This window comes from Palaemon carinicauda, unplaced genomic scaffold (genome assembly GCF_036898095.1).
Source record: "Palaemon carinicauda isolate YSFRI2023 unplaced genomic scaffold, ASM3689809v2 scaffold74, whole genome shotgun sequence".
Classification (NCBI taxonomy): Eukaryota; Metazoa; Arthropoda; class Malacostraca; order Decapoda; family Palaemonidae; genus Palaemon; species Palaemon carinicauda.
In genome coordinates, this window is record NW_027172027.1 from 137,927 (window position 1) to 157,500 (window position 19,574).

The following is a 19,574-nucleotide window of genomic DNA, read 5'->3' on the forward strand; positions in this document are numbered from 1 at the left end:
GGACCAAGCAGGGCCAGGCAATGGCTATAGATGACTCACCAGATAAGACCTACAGGCTCTCTAACGTCCCCCCCTCTCCCCTTCCTTAGCTCACAAGAATGGTGAGGTTACAGCAACCAAAGGAATAGTGACACTGCCCCATCAAGCAGAACAATGCCCAAGAGAATGACAATATTACCTTTGATTAACACCCAAGGCACCTCTCCACCCAAGGTAGGACCAAGGAGGGCCAGGCAATGGTTATAGATGACTCAGCAGATAAGACCTACAGGCTCTCTAACTTCCCCCCCCCCCCTCCCCTTCCTTAGCTCACAAGAATGGTGAGGTTACAGCAACCAAAGGAACAGTGACACTGCCCTATCAAGCAGAACAATGCCCAAGAGAATGACAATATTACCTTTGATTAACACCCAAGGCACCTCTCCACCCAAGGTAGGACCAAGCAGGGCCAGGCAATGGCTATAGATGACTCACCAGATAAGACCTACAGGCTCTCTAACTCCCCCCCCCCTCCCCTTCCTTAGCTCACAAGAATGGTGAGGTTACAGCAACCAAAGGAACAGTGACACTGCCGTATCAAGCAGAACAATGCCCAAGAGACTGACCATATTACCTTTGATTAACACCCAAGGTGCCTCTCCACCCGAGCTAGGACCAAGGAGGGCCAGGCAATGGCTATATATGACTCACCAGATAAGACCTACAGGCTCTCTAACTTCCCCCCCCCTCCCCTTCCTTAGCTCACAAGAATGGTGAGGTTACAGCAACCAAAGGAACAGTGACACTGCCCCATCAAGCAGAACAATGCCCAAGAGACTGACCATATTACCTTTGATTAGCACCCAAGGTGCCTCTCCACCCAAGGTAGGACCAAGGAGGGCCAGGCAATGGCTATAGATGACTCACCAGATAAGACCTACAGGCTCTCTAACTTTCCCCCCCCCCCTCCCCTTCCTTAGCTCACAAGAATGGTGAGGTTACAGCAACCAAAGGAACAGACACACTGCCCCCATCAAGCAGAACAATGCCCAAGAGACTGACCATATTACCTTTGATTAACACCCAAGGTGCCTCTCCACCCAAGCTAAGACCAAGGAGGGCCAGGCAATGGCTATAGATGACTCACCAGAAAAAACCTACAGGCTCTCTAACTCCCCCCCTCCCCCCCTTATATCACAAGAATGGTGAGGTTACAGCAACCAAAGGAACAGTGACACTGCCCTATCAAACAGAACAATGCCCTGAGACTAACCATATCCTTGGCTCAAGATTAGTGAGGTTGTAGCGACCAAAGGAACTAACAAGTTTGAGCAGGACTCGGACCATATTCTGGCAATAGCCAGGCAAGGACGCTAACACTGATTTTGCAGATCCTGCAGCGAGTAGGGTTCCCCTGCGGGATAGGATCAGGAAAGCAGTCCTTAAAGTTAAAGAGTAAAGTAACCCTTTGGACCGGGTTACAATGAATCCATTAACCCCTTTCACTCGCAACAACTCATTGCAATCTGCTGCAAAGAGCAACAGCTTAAGGAGGTTCAATTTCTTAGGATCAGGAGAGATTTTATCAAGGTCTTAGCTGTTTATGATGGGGTCTTAGTTCAGACAAAGATTTTTTTTTTTATTTATATAAATATATTAGCTATTTCGAGTTCCCCCCATTCCTGTTAAATGGTAATTTATACATTTCTACATTAAGGTGATCACTTACTATGTTAATTTAGAGACGTAAACCAACAAATACATCAAATATATGTCTAAACTATGAGAGAAAGAGAGAGAGAGAGAGAGAGAGAGAGAGAGAGAGAGAGAGAGAGAGAGAGAGACTTACAAAAGGCTTAAGGTCATCAGTGCGCGATAGAAGTGTAGCTTTTAGCCAGTAAGACAACATAAATTATAAACGATAAAGAAAAAGCAAAAGCATAAGTCTCTTTGTAGTTTATAGACGACATATCTGTGTTGATGATGGTACTGTTCTTAAAATATTTATTTCTTACTCTTATTGTTTATATATTTCCCTATTTCCTCACTGGGCTACTTCCCCCTATTGGAGCCCTTGGGCTTAAAGCATCCTGCTTTTCCAACTAGGATTGTAGCTTAGCTAATAATAATAATAATAATAATAATAAGAGCTCTCCATATGTGGGGATACTTTAAAGAGGTAAAAGGGTTTGTATAACACCAAGATCAGCATACCTGTACTAGTCAGGGCATCACATACTATGTTGGCTTACTCTGGGCGATCAGACAAGTCTCCCACCATCACCAAACCAGCAGCTGGCCACCGTGGTCATAATAACTGGACAAACACCAACATCAACATAGATGTACTAGTCAGGGCCTCACACACTAGGTTGGCTTACTCTGAGCGATCAAGACAAGTCTCCCACCATCACCAAACCACCAGCTGGCCACTGTGGTCATAACAACTGGCCAAACACCAACATACCTGTACTAGTCAGGGCCTCACATACTAGGCTGGCTTACTCTGAGCGATCAGACAAGTCTCCCACCATCACCAAACCACCAGCTGGCCACCGTGGTCATAATAACTGGCCAAACACCAAAGACAGACAAAAATTCAATAATACTTAGGCCTATGCATCAAATTAGAATTTTTAAAGTAGAAAAAACTACGATATTAATAACATACTACAAAAAAAAAATATGTAAATTATTGGCAATTTCCTTTGACATATTAAATGAATTGTAATTTATTTGACTGAATACAAAAAGTAAACGTAACTTTAATAATATTAGCTTAATATATATATATATATATATATATATATATATATATATATATATATATATATATATATGTATATATATATGTATATATATATATATATATATATATATATGTAAACGTGGTCTTCACTAAAACACAAAAATGGGCTACCCTTAGCCCTACACACAAATTAGTTTCTTTGGCCTGATTTCAACAAATGATTCAATATTTCTTCTAAATGGTGAATGACAGATTCAATCAAGTGTAGTTATGTATGAAATCACAGCAGAAGGACAGAATCTTACCGTAATATAGTTAATCAGGCGACACGCCAACCAAACTTTGAACACAGAAGTTCAAATACGAGTGAACATGGCGAAAGTGACTGTCAATATGGGTACCTTTTGAACAGTTTAAAAGTTTATGATTTATATTTGTTTCCCAGATTTCTGTATATATTTATAAAATTTTAGGAAATGACTGACAAATCATTACAAATTTCAAAAGATTCTGTCTTGATTTCGTAAATTCTGACAATAGTTGGAAATTTCAAAAGATATCCAGAAATTTCTGATCATCAGCCAACACTGGTAAAGGAAGGTTGTGAGATTAACTACGCACATGTACGAGTTAAGACTATTGCGTCATACTGTAACATTCACGGCCCAGACGAAGAAGACATGAACGGAACACGTTCTTTGAACTGGCCAACTTCAAATAGGAAATTAAGGCACATGTTATAACTTCAGAAACTCGCATACTCTATTCTGAGATTATATAAATGCTTATGAGTCTAATGTAAACATACGTATTTTAATGTACCAAATTACTAGTTGACTACGATTAAATAACTATTCAAAATAGGATGTACTAAAATCTAAATCAAGACAACTCTTAAACACAAGTTATGACTCACTCCATTGCAACAGTAAAAGAAAATAAAATCTGCCATTATTATTATTATTAGCTAAGCTACAACCCTACTGGGAAATGTAGGATGCTATAAGCCCACTGGCTCCCACAGGGAAAACATATACCTGTGAGTAAAGGAATTTAACAATTATTATTATTATTATTATTATTATTATTATTATTATTAGCTAAGCTACAACCCTATTGGGAAATGTAGGATGCTATAAGCCCACTGGCTCCCACAGGGAAAACATATACCTGTGAGTAAAGGAATTTAACAATTATTATTATTATTATTATTATTATTATTATTATTATTATTATCTAAGCTACAACCCTATTGGGAAATGTAGGATGCTATAAGCCCACTGGCTCCCACAGGGAAAACATATACCTGTGAGTAAAGGAAATTAGGAAATAAACTGTATGAGAAGTAATGAACAATAATAATTATTATTATTATTATCATTATTAGCTAAGCTACAACCCTAGTTGGAAAAGCAGGATGCTATAAGCCCAAGGGCTCCAACAGGGAAAACATAAACCTTTGAGGAAAGGAAATAAGGAAATAAACTGTATGAGAAGTAATGAACAATTATTATTACTATTATTATTATTATTATTATTATTATTAGCTAAGCTACAACCCTAGTTGGAAAAGCAGGATGCTATAAGCCCAAGGGCTCCAACAGGGAAAACATAAACCTTTGAGGAAAGGAAATAAGGAAATAAACTGTATGAGAAGTAATGAACAATTATTATTACTATTATTATTATTAGCATTATTATTATTATTATTAGCTAAGCTACAACCTTAGTTACAAAAGCAGGATGCTATAAGCCCAAGGGCTCCAACAGGGAAAACATAGACCTGTGAGGAAAGGAAATGAACTGTATGAGAAGTAACGAACAATTAAAATAAAATATTTCAAGAACTGTAACAACATTCAAACAGATCTTTCATATATAAACTACAATGAGACTTATGTCAGCCTGTTCAACATAAAAATATTTGCTGCAACCTGCAAGTTTGAACTTTTGAAGTTCTACCGATTCAACTACCCAATTGGGAAGTTCATTCCACACCTTGGTCACAGCTGGAATAAAACTTCTAGAGTACAAAACTGGCCACACAGTACTACATTGGACCCTTCTCTCTGGTTATGGTTCATTTTCCCTTTGCCTACACATACACTGAATAGTCTGGCATATTCTTTACATATTCTCCTCTGCCCTCATACACCTGACAACACTGAGATTACCAAACAATTCTTCTTTGTCAAGGGGTTACCTACTGCACTGTAATTGTTCAGTAGCCACTTCCCTCCTGGTTAATGGTAGAAGAGACTCTTTAGCTCTTCTAGAAGGACACTCCAAAATCAAACCTTTATTCTCTAGTCTTGGGTAGTGCCATGACCTCTGTACCATGGTCTTCCACTGTCTTGGGTTAGAATTCTCTTGCTTGAGGGTACACTAGAGCACACTATATTCTATCAAATTTCTCTTCCTCTTTTGATAAAGTTTATATAGATGTTTATTTTAATGTTGTTACTGTTCTTAAAATATTTTATTTTACCTTTTATCCTTTCCTCACTGGGGTATTTTCCCTGTTGGAACCACTGGGCTTATAGCATCCTGCTTTTCCAACTAGGGTTGTAGCTTAGCTAATAATAATAATAATAATAATAATAATAATTAGAAAGGCAGAATGCCTTGAGCTAAAGTGTACCAATAAGAGACTACTTTCAGGAAGACAAGACCAACCTTATCAAAAATATATTTAGATGGAAATTAGTCACGTTAGTAAAACAGTCTTTTATGTATTCAAGTCTTCCCCAACTCCAAAGTGACCAAAACTGATATCACTGTTCACACTCGGGCTACCGAGCAGTAGAATACGTATATGTTTCGACCAAGAGAATTAAGACTAACCCAGCCAATAAAAACTGAATTAACAATTATTTTTCCTTTTTCTAAGTATTGCAGCTTTTACAATAACAGCGAATAGAAATGAGGAGAGAGAAAAGCAAGGGAAGAATGCAGTGTTACACTTCTGGTCAGATATTTGAAGTTTTGAATTTAGCTACGGCTGAGAAGTTTACCTTGTTCCCTCTCATCGGGAGATACACCAAACTCTCTCTCTCTCTCTCTCTCCTCTCCCTCTCTCTCTCTCTCTCTCTCTCTCTCTCTCCCCTATCAATATAACTACCTGATGAGTAACGTAGTTAAAAAATATGGTAGAGGGAATCAAATAGTAGACATTTGATGCTTAATATTTGAATAATGTTTTACCGACTAAACTAATTAAACAAACACACACACACTATATATATACACACACACACACACACACACACACACATATATATTATATATATATATATATATATATATATATATATATATATATATATATATATATTATATACACATATTAGGTTGGGCTCACGATGATAAACAGAAGAAAGACAGAGATGATGATAATAGAATATGCAATGGAAGATGAAATATTAGAAGGAGAAAGGATTATTGAGGTAGAATCATTTAAGTATTTAGGATTCTGATCTCCAATACAGGGTCCTTTAAGAATTCGAGTTTAAAAGATTGAAAAAAGCAAATCAGACAATGACTAGGTTAAGTTAAACTTGGAAATCAAATCGCACTACAATTACTTATAAAAGTTAGGCTATATCAGTTTGGTGAGATCGGTGTTACTCTAACGACACTAGTCATGGTATGACAACAAAACATTATCTAAGTTATTTTTATTCGAGAACAAAGCCCTCACAAGAATATGGGGAGTTGAATGGCAGGACAGGATTGGAAATGAAACTATAAGAGAGATTACTCGAGTGCCATATGTGGATGAGTTCATGGTGAGGGGTAGATGGAGATGGTGTGGGCATGCTCTTCGCACTCCCCCAAGAGATTAGTTCACCAAACGTTTAAACTGGACTCCACAAGGCACTATAAGAGTTGGAAGATCCAGGCCTACATGGCTGAGGACTATGAAGCGTCAATAGATGATGATGATTGGATAAGTATTGATTTAAAAGCTGAAGATTGAGCGACTGACAAATCTAATCTAGGCCCTTTGAGAGAGAGAGAGAGAGAGAGATGGAGAGAGAGAGAGAGAGAGAGAGAGAGAGAGAGAGAGAGAGAGAGAGAGAGAGAGAGTGTCTTCATGTTCCTGAATTGCTAAAATAACCATCTAGATACGTCATTACACTGTAGTTATATTTAGGTAAAAATCATATTAAACTAAATAAGCACTCAGAGTGCAGATCTCCACCACGGCAGCTTATTTCGGTCGACATTTTGCTCGCCCTTGACCTTTGACCTAAGACTTCCTAAACTGAATCAGTTCCACGTATCAACATGACAATTAATCCGTGAAAGTTTCACTACTCTATGAGTTAAATTGTGGATAGGAAGTTGTTCACAAACAAGCAAACACACGAATAGGGGCGAAACCATAACCTCCTTCCAACTTCGTTAGCGGAAGTAAAAATATTTCGAAAAGAATAATTCGATATATTTCGTTATAATTGCTTTAGTGGGTTACAATTATTCATCTAAAACATTATAAAAACATTACCAAAACTACATACATACACATACATACATACATGCATAAATACACTACATATACTGTATATATATCTCGAACGCAAGAGAATTATATCATAGTAGCATTAGATGTGCATAACAATTAGATTAGGCCTAACCAAACACATAGTTACTCTACTTGCAGTAATGGTCTACTGAAATTGAAAATGTAATATCAACTTGTAAAGTAACAATAAATGATTTGATTAAAAACGTTTAATATCTGATGTTAACCTCGTGTACCAGAAATTTGCATCCTTACTAAAGGCTTTAGAACATATGATAGTTACACTCAAAGAGCTATGGAAAGAATAATGATGGGAATAACACTAAGAGACAGAAAGAGACCAACATGGAGACGAGGCAAGGTAAAGTAGAAGATATTTCTAACGCAAGAAAATGAAATGGACATGGGCACGACATATAATGAGAATGACAGACAATAGATGGACATTAAGAATACAAGAATGTCTCCTAGATATTGTAAGAGAAACAGAGGGAAAGGAAGAGAAGACGATGGATTGACCTGACTAAGTAAGTTAGGGGTGTGGATTGGCACAGAAAGAACATAAAAAGAAACAAGTGGAAGGGACATTTCTCCGTCTCTACCAACTCCGCTAAAGTTTAATAGTGGGTTCAAACAATATCTAACGAATCCAACTGACGTAACAAAACCATTAATAGTATGGACTCTCTCTCTCTCTCTCTCTCTCTCTCTCTCTCTCTCTCTCTTCTCTCTCTCTCTCTCTCGTTGGCGGAGGTAATAACCGTATGACTAATGCATGTCACGAGAACTCTATGTCAACCCACTTCTACTCCACTGCAGGACATAGGCCTCATGACTTGTCCTTACTCACATCTGGGGTTTGGCCCTTCATTAAAGGACTGTCCAAAATGGATGGTGATAGTGAAGATCGCTCACAGCAAACCAAGCCTAGTATGGATGGCCATGACTAGTACTGCTTTGCTTACCATCACGATATACAAGCCCTTCCCCCCCAAGTCAATAAAAGTATATAAGAAATCAATGGTCACTGAAAGTACCTTTGACCGCAAATGATCAAGCCTGAAATCTCCCTCATTTAATTCATAGATAGAAAATGAATTTATCACGAAACAGTTTTTACGCAGTTGAAATCAGGTGTGTGTCTATACTACCAATACTTTGATTGCCTTTCATCTTCTTATGGGTTAAAACTATACGTAAAGCTAAAATATATACTTTTTTTGCTATAAAATGCGAGATACTTTTATGCAAAAAGCTAACACAAGAATAATATACCATGATTATACATACATATATATATATATATATATATATAATAACAATTAAAAAACTCGAACTTCTCACCATTTCATTATGGAAACCCAACACTTAATTTACCACACACGAAATAGCGACAGTCACAGCAAACACGAGGAAGACCAGACAATTGGAGAGAGAGAGAGAGAGAGAGAGAGAGAGAGAGAGAGAGAGGGGGGGGGGGGGGGGTTTATATACATAGGAATTTCGAAAGGAAATATGAAATGCGATGAAGGAATTGCTAAGTTTAAGTACAAACTATGGTGACAAAAATTATCCTTCTGGTTCTACCCTCTGTTCTGCCATCTACACGAATACTTTAAAGAATTATAGCATTTCCTCATCATTTAACCCCACCCTCGTATCTCTAGCAGGAGCAGCAGTAGACACCTCAAAGAAAGACGAAGGAAAGAACAATAAAATGAAGAGTACATTCTTACTCCATTTCCTTATAGACCACGCTCTCCAACACCACCTGCAAGTTCAATTATCCTAAGAATGAATAGCACCAAACAAGAAACAAATAAAAATCAACTAGAGGGGCACAAAGTAGAGGGCAGACCTCCGCCGCGGCAGCTTATTTATCGACCTTAACATGTATTAATTGGCGTGGATTTTCACACACTCGAATATGAACCATGTTTGAAGTCTCCATGACTACGATGTCCAGAACTTATGGCTGATCAGGTGAATTGGACATTTTGCTTGACCGTGACCCTGACCTTTGACCTTGACATAAAATACAATCATTTCCAGCTTTTTACCTATGAGTTAATCCCTGCAAGTTTCATCACTCTACGATTAAAATCGTGGCCAGGAAGCTGTTCACAAACAAGCAGACAAACGGGGGCAAAAACATAACCTCCTTCCTAATTCGTTGGTGGAGGTAAACATAAAATTCGAAAACGCGTGTCTGATACCTATAAAAATATCATTCAAAACATGTTTCACCAAAACACAAATCAGGGCTATTCTTACATAGGCCTACAAGTTATGATCTTATAAATTAGTACCATTCTTACCAAACACTGTCACTACCTAATTAAACTTTATTGCAACAGCAACAAGTTGCATAAGTTACTGCAAACTTCAATGAACAATATTTCTAAGACAAACCTTGAAATGTGATGAAATATCTCCACTGAAAACTATACATTTAATATAAATGAAAAAAAAAAACACAATGGAAGAATGCAGTACAATGTTACACTTTGGGTGAAATACTTCAAGATTTGAATTTACCTACAGTAAGATGATATCTTCTTACCTTGGTTTCAAGTGCACAAAATATTCCCTTTCTATCTTTACCTCTGTATATACATACGTAGATTACTTAACGACCACACTACAGAACTGTGGACCTGATCGTCTATTTCCCCTAATTACCCTCCCCCTTGGCAATGCCTTCCTGAGAGAGAGAGAGAGAGAGAGAGAGAGAGAGAGAAAGAGAGAGAGAGAGAGAGAGGGGGGGTAACCAGAAAGCAAGAAACGAATTATAGGAAATAAGAGAAATGTTTAACACAACTGGAAATAATGAAACTATGGTATTATTTTAGAGAGAGAGAGAGAGAGAGAGAGAGAGAGAGAGAGAGAGAGAGGGGGGGGGGTTAAACAGAGGGCAAGAAATTAATCATTGGAAATAACAGAGAAATGTTTAACACAACTAACCTGAAATAATGGAACAATGGTATTATTTTGACACTCAATATTCATATAATGGAAATTATTAAAACAAAATAGGTTATCAAGAAAGACACCAACATACGAACGCAACATGAGATCTGCTATATTATCATTTAACACTTTTGATGTACGTAAAAACACATTATTTGAAGACATTAAGGCAAATAGCGTTCCTCTTGAAGGGATAGACTTCACTACGCAAGATTGGTTATTATAGTGATTACGCATAAGAGAGAGAGAGAGAGAGAGAGAGAGAGAGAGAGAGAGAGATTCTGAAAAACGAATTCAACCTACTACACGAGAAGACTAAATAATCTAAAAGTCTCACTAGAGTTGATAACAAGTCATTACTAATTAAAATTGAAAATGGCGTTCCAGTAACATTTCGTCAGTAGTACATCGAAATGAAATGATTTGACGTCTTTATCAAGACAGACAAGTTTTAAATGATATCGACAACGTTCGCATAAGCTTACTTTGATCCTTAACAACGATATACAATAAAAATGACAGTGAAATAGATGCATTGACTTCCTATTCAAAACGACACATACCACTGGGACCCTTTGGAACTGCGCAATGTTTTTTCACATTTTTGCGACTTGTAGTTTAATCCCAGAGTCACTCTCTTACCTTGCCATGTTTCCTGGCTTGCTTATAGACTGCATGGACCTTCAGGCCAGCCACGGGCTCTTGCTAAACACCAGAAGTAGTTGCAGGAAGCCACGTGGGCAGTATAACCTCCAGGGCTGTCCATCACCCTTTCACAACCGAGTCACAAGTCACAACTAACGAGTCACAAGTCACAACACATCTCACAAGGCTCAGAGTCTGACAGAGAAGGAATAAGCTGCCAGTTTGTTAAAATACAAATAAACTATTTTTGAACGATAAAAAACTTAAAACATACAAAAAACCACTTTGACATCTGTTAGGGGTTTACCGATATTGAAGTGATTCGCATTATAAACTAAAACTAATCAAAAATTAAATGCTTAGCGATCGATTTTGGAAAGTGCGCTGGCCAATAATAGATTTTTTTTTTCATTAAGTTTGACTCGCATTTCACAAAGCTTCGATTGTTTGTTCAAATGTGATATTTGAAATTCAATGCTTCTCTCTCTCTCTCTCTCTCTCTCTCTCTCTCTCTCTCTCTCTCTCTCTGTTCTGTAAATCCTTAATTCTGTTACACCACAAAATCTATGCTAGCTAGGCCTACTTCTAAAAAATTGGATTTACGAGTTATATGTTTCAGCGTTGGACCCGGGGAGGCATTCACCTCAGAGACAGCTGTGGGAAAATATTACACAGTACAAAATTGAAACCATAAACATAGTTGCAAGTTGTTGCCGTCATTATTATTATTATTATTACCAAAGCTACAACCCTAGTTGGAAAGGCAGGATGCTATAAGCCCATAAGAGCCCCAACAGGGAAAATAGCCCAGTGAGGAAAGGAAGGAAATATCATTACCCACTTATTTAAGAACATTAATTTATAAATTAATCTACTTTTCGGTATTAATATATAGGTTCTAGGAATAGTCAACTTACCTTGAACAATACATATATACAATTTAATTCGATACCTGACTTAAAAAGTATTTATTACCTCCGCCAACGAAGTTGGAAGGAGGTTATGTTTTACCACCTGTTTGTGTATGAGTGTGTGTGTTTGTGAACAGCTTCCTGGCCACAATTTTAATCGTAGAGTAATGAAACTTTCAGGGATTAACTGTTATGTAAAAAGCTGGAAATGATTAAATTTTGTATGGCCAAGGTCACTGTCTAACAAAATGTCCTATGTCCAATTCACGTAATCAGACATAAGTTTGGACATCGTTATCACAGACTTCATTTTCATTATTATTATTATTATTATTAGCTAAACTACAACCCTAGTTGGAAAAGCAGGATGCTATAAGCCCAGGGGCTCCAACAGAGAAAATAGCCCAGTGAGGAAAGGAAACAAGGAAAAATAAGATAAAAACAGTAACATTAAAATAAATATCTCCCATATAAACTATAAAAATTTTTAACAAAAACAAGAGGAAGAGAAATATGATAGAACAGCGTGCCCAAGTGTACCCTCAAGCAAGAGAACTCTAACCCAAGACAGTGGATGACCATGGTACAGAGGCTATGGCACTACCAAAGATTAGAAAACAATGGTTTGATTTTGAAGTGTCCTTCTCCTATGAGTGTATAAAAATCCACGCCAATTAATATATGTTAATGTCAAAGGTTAAGGTCAAGCAAAAGGTCGAGAAATAAGCTGCTGTAGCGGAGGTCTCTGCTCTACTGAGTGCCCCTCTAGTTATTATCATTACTAGCCAAGCTGCAACCCTAGTGCTTCGATAGTGTGGACTTGACAATAAACGAGAAATAAGTGGTGTAAAATGCTGAATGCCTTGGAATGAATATAATGAAAGAGAGAGAGAGAGAGAGAGAGAGAGAGAGAGAGAGAGAGAGAGAGAGAGAGGAGAGAGAGAGAGAGAGAGAGAGAGAGAGACCTACTGGCCTCTTAGGTAGGGAGAAACTGTGATTTCGAAATCTCACAGTTGAGTCTGGACTTTACAAAATTGAAAGACTATGACATCTTCATTTCTGTAATAAAATTACGTTTAATAATTGGATTTACGAGTAATATGTTTTAGCGTTGGGGTCCGGGGAAGCATTCACCTCAGAGACAGCTGTGGGAAAATAGCACGCAGTACAAAATTGAAACCATAAGCTTAGATGCAAGTTGTTATTATTATTATAAGTAGTTAAGCTACAACCCTGGTTGGAAAACCAGGATGGTATAAGCCCATAAGAGCTCCAACAGGGAAAATGGCCCAGTGAGAAAAGGGAGTAAGGAAATATCATTACCCAGAAATTTAAGAAAACTAATTTTGAAATCAATCTACTTTTCGGTATTAATATATAGGTTCTAGGAATAGTCAATTCACCTAGAACAACACATGCATACAATTTACTTCGATACCTGACTTAGAGAGTATTTATTACCTACGCCAACGAGGTTGGAAGGATGTTGTTTGTGAACCGCTTCCTGGCCACAATTTTACTCGTAGGGTAATGAAACTTTCAGGGATTAACTGTTACTTAAAGAAATGGAAATTATTATATTTTGTATGGACAAGGTCACGGTCTAACAAAATGTCCAATGTCCAATTCAAGTAATCAGACATAAGTTTAGACATGTTAACACAGACACTTCATTATTATTATTATTATTATTATTAAGCCCACCGGCTCCAATAGGGAAAATAGCCCAGTGAGGAAAGAAAACAGGGGAAAATAAAATATTACACACAGTAACATTAAAATAAAACAAGAGGTAGAGAAATATGATAGAATAGTGTGCCCGAGTGTACCCTCAAGCAAGAGAACTCTAACCCAAGACAGTGGAAGACCATGGTACAGGGGCTATGGCGCTACCCAAGACTAGAGAACAGTGGTTTGATTTTGGAGTGTCCTTCTCCTAGAAGAGCTGCTTACCAAAGCATCCTGCTTTTCCAACCAGGGTTGTGGCTTCACAATAATAATAATAATAATAATAATAATAATAATAATAATAATAATACCTTATTCTCTACCTATAACAGCCATTACCAAAATAATGGAAATGGCAAAATTTCAAACAAAATATAACAAATTTCTTCGCTCAACATAATCAGTATTTTGAATGCTCTTTATATGCAACGCCATATCTCATTTCTACTTAGTATTTCCCCTTCCAAATTAATATCCTTTATGGTACTGTTCTGTGCAAAATTGGTTGGACGTAAAAATGGAATAAAGAGAGCAGGAATGGAGGTAAGGGGGAATTTATTATTATTATTATTATTATTATTATTATTATTATTATTATCATTATTACTTGGTAAACTACAACCCTAGTTTGAAAAGCAAGATGCTATAAGCCAAGAAATCCAATAGGAAAAATAGTCCAGTGAGGAAGAGATATAAGGAGATAAATAAGCTACAAAAGAAGTAATTAACAATTAGAATAAAATATTTTAAAAACAGTAACAACATTAAAATAAATCTTTCATATATAAGCTATTAAAACTTAAAAAAAAAAAAAGAGAAATAATATAGAATGGTGTGCCCGAATATACCCTTAAGCAAGAAAGGTTGAAAGGTTTAAAGGCCTCTCATGAATGGCAGATGAAAAGGACAGTGACAATGCCCTGGGAGTGACCATATATTATGATCGGTGCCCAAGTCTCCTCTCCACCAAAGTTTCGGACGAGGTAGGGGAAGGCGATGTGAAATGCTGAATACTTAGGAATGAACATGATAGAATCACTGTAGAGAGAGAGAGAGAATTCCCCAGCTGTATAGGACCAGAAAACCAGTAACCCTTAAAGCAAATAATGTAATTGAGGTTTAAGAGTGCCACGATATTATATACTATTCTGGAAGTTTTATTCCAGCTATGACCAGACTGTGGAATGCTCTTATAATAACGCACTTGGAAATTTGCAAGTTTAAACTTACAACGAAAGATTTTGTTGAACAGGCTCCACCAAAAGCCCCCATCCTTTACTCGCAAGGATGGTGAGATTGCAGACTATAAGAAACCATTGAGCTTGACCGGGTCTCGAACTGTAGTCTGGCAGAATGCCAGACAGGGAATGTTTCGAATAGGTCAGAAAGGGCGATGCAGAGACCCTTAAATAAGTCTACAGTGTACAGAGTGACTACACCAAACTCCTACATTAAATAAATCATTATTTCCTCCTCCTACGCCTATTGATGCAAAGGGCCTCAGTTAGATTTCGCCCGTCGTCTCTATCTTGAGCTTTTAAATCAATACTTCAACATTCGTCATCATTTACTTCAAGCTTCATAGTCCTCAGCCATGTAGGCCTGGGTCTTCCAACTCTTTTAGTGCCATGCGGAGCCCAGTTGAAAGTTTGGTGAACTAATGTCTCTTGGGGAATGCGAAGAGCATGCCCAAACCATCTCCATCTACCCCTCACCATGATCTCATCCACATATGGCACTCGAGTAATCAATCTCTCTTATAGTTTCATTTATAATCCTTTCCTGTCATTTAACTACCAATATTCCTCCGAGAGCTTTGTTCTCAAATCTACAAAATCTGTTGGATATTGTAGAATCTGCAAAATCTGTAGATACTTAGATAATATAAATGACGTGAAAATATTCCCCACTTGATATGAATTTACAAAATAATACTTAACTGCAAAACCTACCAAAGTCACGTAAAGAATAGTGTGTGTGTGAATGTGACAATGTTCTCCCAAGCCTCTCTGGGTGCTGGGGCTAACTTCCTGCTTGACGTCAATGTGGCCGGACTAACAAAGAATGCATAGACATGGCTGATATAATTTAATCTAATTAGTTCACAAGATATTTAACCAGGCTCCACAAGGTACTAGAAGAGTTGGAAGCCCCAGGCCTACATGGGTGAGGACTATGAAGCGTGAAGTAGATGATGAATGGAGAAGTATTCAATTAAAAGCTCAAGATAGAGACGACTGGTGAAATCTATCCGAGGCCCTTTGCGTCAATAGTCGCAGGAGGAGATGACGATGATTTGTATTGTAAAATTTAAGGCCAAAGACTAGGCACAGATAGATGTGAGTTTATTCAGCGAGTCAAATATGGTTAACATATTTAACCTGGACCAGAATTTGATCGACTGAAAGTAATCCAGCTGGCGTGAAGTGAGGAAGGTCAAGGTTTAATGCAACTTCTGAATCTTTGTCATTGACAGGAAAGGTCCATCTTTCATTTAATGTCTTTAAAATATAGGATCTAAAATGTCACACTTTATATATATATATATATATATATATATATATATATATATATATATATATATATATATATATATATATAGGAGTGAGAATCCTTTCTGTTAATTGACTTATAGTTAAGAGAGCTTCTTTTGCTGAGAGAGAGAGAGAGAGAGAGAGAGAGAGAGAGAGAGAGAGAGAGAGAGAGAGAGAGAGAGAGAGAGAGAATAATCAACAAGCAGATACAGCATTGATAACCATGATGAAATATATCAAATCGTGCTAAAATTAACAGGACATCCTTCCAACCCACTGTGGGTAACAACGAGACAGTATTCCCACAGGCAGAACTGCCCATACCAAAGATATTGAATAATAATAATAATAATAATAATAATAATAATAATAATAATAATAATAATAATAGCCTCTACAAACACCTTGACCTCTCTTCCTAAAGTCGAGTTATAAAGGAATATATGGATTACAAACGTCATTATTATTAAATATAAATATTTCAAAGCTCCGTGTCCCATGGGAAGACATTCGTGCCCAGATATTTATAATAAGTTATCATCAATATATAAAAAAATATTTGTTATTCACAACGAAATCAAATATAGTATTCCTGTCTCCTGAAAGAGTTATATCTTACCAACTAGTACCAAGTTTATAAACGAATGTATTTTTATAAGTTTCTTTATAATCATTAAAAAAAATCTTGGAAACCCACACTAAAACCGATATGAAATTAATCTAAAAGGCTAAACAATTAACAGGCGTAAATAAACCGTAAAACTTTTTAGTTACATAAGCGGTTGACGAGAGCGGCTAGCACACCTAAACGCGTCTACACTCAACAGTCTGCAGGCAACTAACGTTACCCCTCAGTCCTCACTCCTCGTCCTCCCCGGGCACCCCGGCCACTGCCGTCTCAATACACAAGGCCTGGGTCTCAGAATTATGACGTCACGGCCTGCGTCGTTACAGAGTTCTCTATTTCAAACATACTTACCCTCATTTATTTATTTGTTCCTGTTCCTTTAACAGTATCGACTACTTACGTTCTTCTAACACCCCTTATGGTGCTATTCTACTAGTTATTTCTGTTTTTATCCATTTATGTTACTTCATAAATTCATGAAGTATTGACCTGGACTAGGTCAGATTATTATTTTTTCTCCTTATCATGTTGAAATAATAATAATATATATTTTCACCTTATTGTCATGATACTGTAATGATAATAATATAGCAATAAATTTTTCACCTCGTTCTCATTCTATGATAATAACAATAGACACACTCTTGAGAGCCTAAGATTTTATTAAAGTAGTAATCTGCAACATACATGAAACATATTACACACATCAAGACTGCATTTTAAGGGAAATTACAAACAATTCATAGCATTTCAAAATGACATATTAGAGTACAGACAAACTTTCCTGCAAAATTACCTTAGTTGTCAAGTGTTGAAAGTTTTCTCTTTTTACTTTTTTCATGGCTTATTTTGTTATTGTAACACTTTGCATAATTATTTAATAATATATTGGCCAGAGGCCAGATACACATCCTAAGTAGTGTACTTACTGATCTACCACATGAGCAACATTCATTTACATTAAAAGACTTTACCTGAAAATTCAAAGCTAGCTTAACAAGAACCTCTTTGATTATTGCATTGCAGAAAATCGTTCTTGAAATTACCAATGAGAGATTGAAATATTTGGTAAGTGGAAATACAAAGTGAAAGTGTAAAATCTGTTGGCCATTTCAAGCCACCTCTGTCAAGGATTTTGAGATATTTACAATTGTCAGGAATATCAACTTCAATTGCTCTATCAAGAGAGACCCTACTTAAACATAATTGACATTTTAGCTTTGTTTTAGTGCTGTGAGCAACGTAACCTGCAATATAAATCATAACATTTTCATCTTCCTTTGACAAGCCTTCTTCATCCACATATTCCTCAGCCTCCTTGAATTTCTCTAAACAATCGACAGAATCACACTTAGAGTCAAGTTCACATGGAGAGGAATTTAACTCAAAGATGGTTAATGGACCAGACTTCGACGAAGCCATGGAAAGAACATTCATAATTTTTAGTTTCTTTTCAGACTCCATTACTTGAGCAACAGCTACATTATAATTTGTACCACTCATCTTTCTATACTGTCCAAATCTACTTTCTAGCTTATCTGTTTGAAATTTCCCCAGTAATACATAATGAAAGTTATGGTGCTTCAACAAATAATCACATAATTTTATCAATGTTGATGTAGTGTGCCTGAGAGCAAAATATGTTTCTCTTGACAATCTACCATTCCTTCCATGGTGAGGCATATCCAACTCTTCCCAAGCACCAAGCCAGTGATCAAATTTACTGAGAAATATCAAGTTTGGATCTGAAGATGAATCTTGCTTAATAGGGTCAGATTCTTTCTGACGTAGGTGGACGCCTTTCTTTGGAGTTTTCACATTTACAATATGCCACCAGGATATTATTTGTTCCAAGAAATTAATAGTACCTGACACATCAAAAGTATTCATTGTTTTCAATGCAGCTACATTCTTTTCATCAAACAGTCTGACAACAAACTGCACATTCTGTCTTTCCAAATTAGTAGGGAAAAGAACTTTCTCTGACAAACCTGGCGCTAGTTTAACATATTGATCACGTTCTTTTGTGTAGAGTTCTTTCAGTGGCAGAAGATTTGCATTTTCCTGAATTTGGAAATTGGAAGGTGAAGGTATTACAAAAGTTTGAATGGGATTTTTCTGATTTAACCAATTATTTCGTATGCTTTTCAGTAAATGAACTGAATCAAAAAGGAAGAAAAGTGGCACAGTCAAATCATATGGATTTGGAATGGAGGAGGCAAGATTTCCATCACACATTTTCTCGAACATATTTCTGTTAACCCTGTTGTTATCAGAGATTAATGATACGACAATGTATCCTATATCATGGAAGGACGCCAAAACTTTGTGCGTCAACTCAAGAAGTGTCTGTGCTGTCAGATTACAGACTGGGTACAAAGCAGCAACATGTTTGTTTATCGAAAGGATTGATGAAATCATAAAAGCCTGAACTGTTGTTGCAGGTTCACTAGAGTTAACAGAAGCACCATAAACTTTACCTCCTTTATATGAGAGGCCTTTGTTTACATGTATCTCATCAAGCAGCACATTTACAATTTTTTCTTCACTTTTTAGTGTTGCAAAATTTTTCCTTAAAAAGAGCTCATGTGAATTTCCATTACACACAGACTTTGCACCAGATACATTAAGCTTCCTTAGGTAATCAGGATGAGGGAGAATAAGGACCTTGCTGTCACGTAGATGTATGTACAGTGATGGCCTTGACAAATAGACACTATATGCCCAAACCAAAAAATCACAGCTGTATGCAACTTTTTCTTTACAAAACATGCTTAACTGTTCAGCACAAAACCATAACACTCCCCCCCTTGAACACTTGTCATTTTCTGATTCAGTTTCCAATAACCCCTCAATAACTTTAATACACTGGGTCACTCTGTCAACATCACTAATAGCTGAT

General features: G+C 36.9%; 1 protein-coding gene and 1 long non-coding RNA gene across 2 annotated transcripts in view; both read right to left on the reverse strand.

Annotated features, from left to right (window-relative positions):
* The window catches only part of LOC137637435 (uncharacterized), a 175,304-nt gene that overhangs the window by 82,950 nt on the left and 72,780 nt on the right, over positions 1-19,574 (reverse strand). The gene's annotated exons all lie outside the window — the stretch shown is intronic.
* Positions 1-19,574, reverse strand: part of LOC137637436 (uncharacterized) — a 31,583-nt gene that overhangs the window by 7,011 nt on the left and 4,998 nt on the right. Inside the window, exon 2 of the mRNA XM_068369634.1 lies at positions 18,935-19,574. This exon is cut by the window's right edge and continues 686 nt beyond it. Within this exon, the coding sequence (XP_068225735.1) occupies positions 18,935-19,574 (640 nt within the window). The remainder of the gene's footprint in view (positions 1-18,934) is intronic.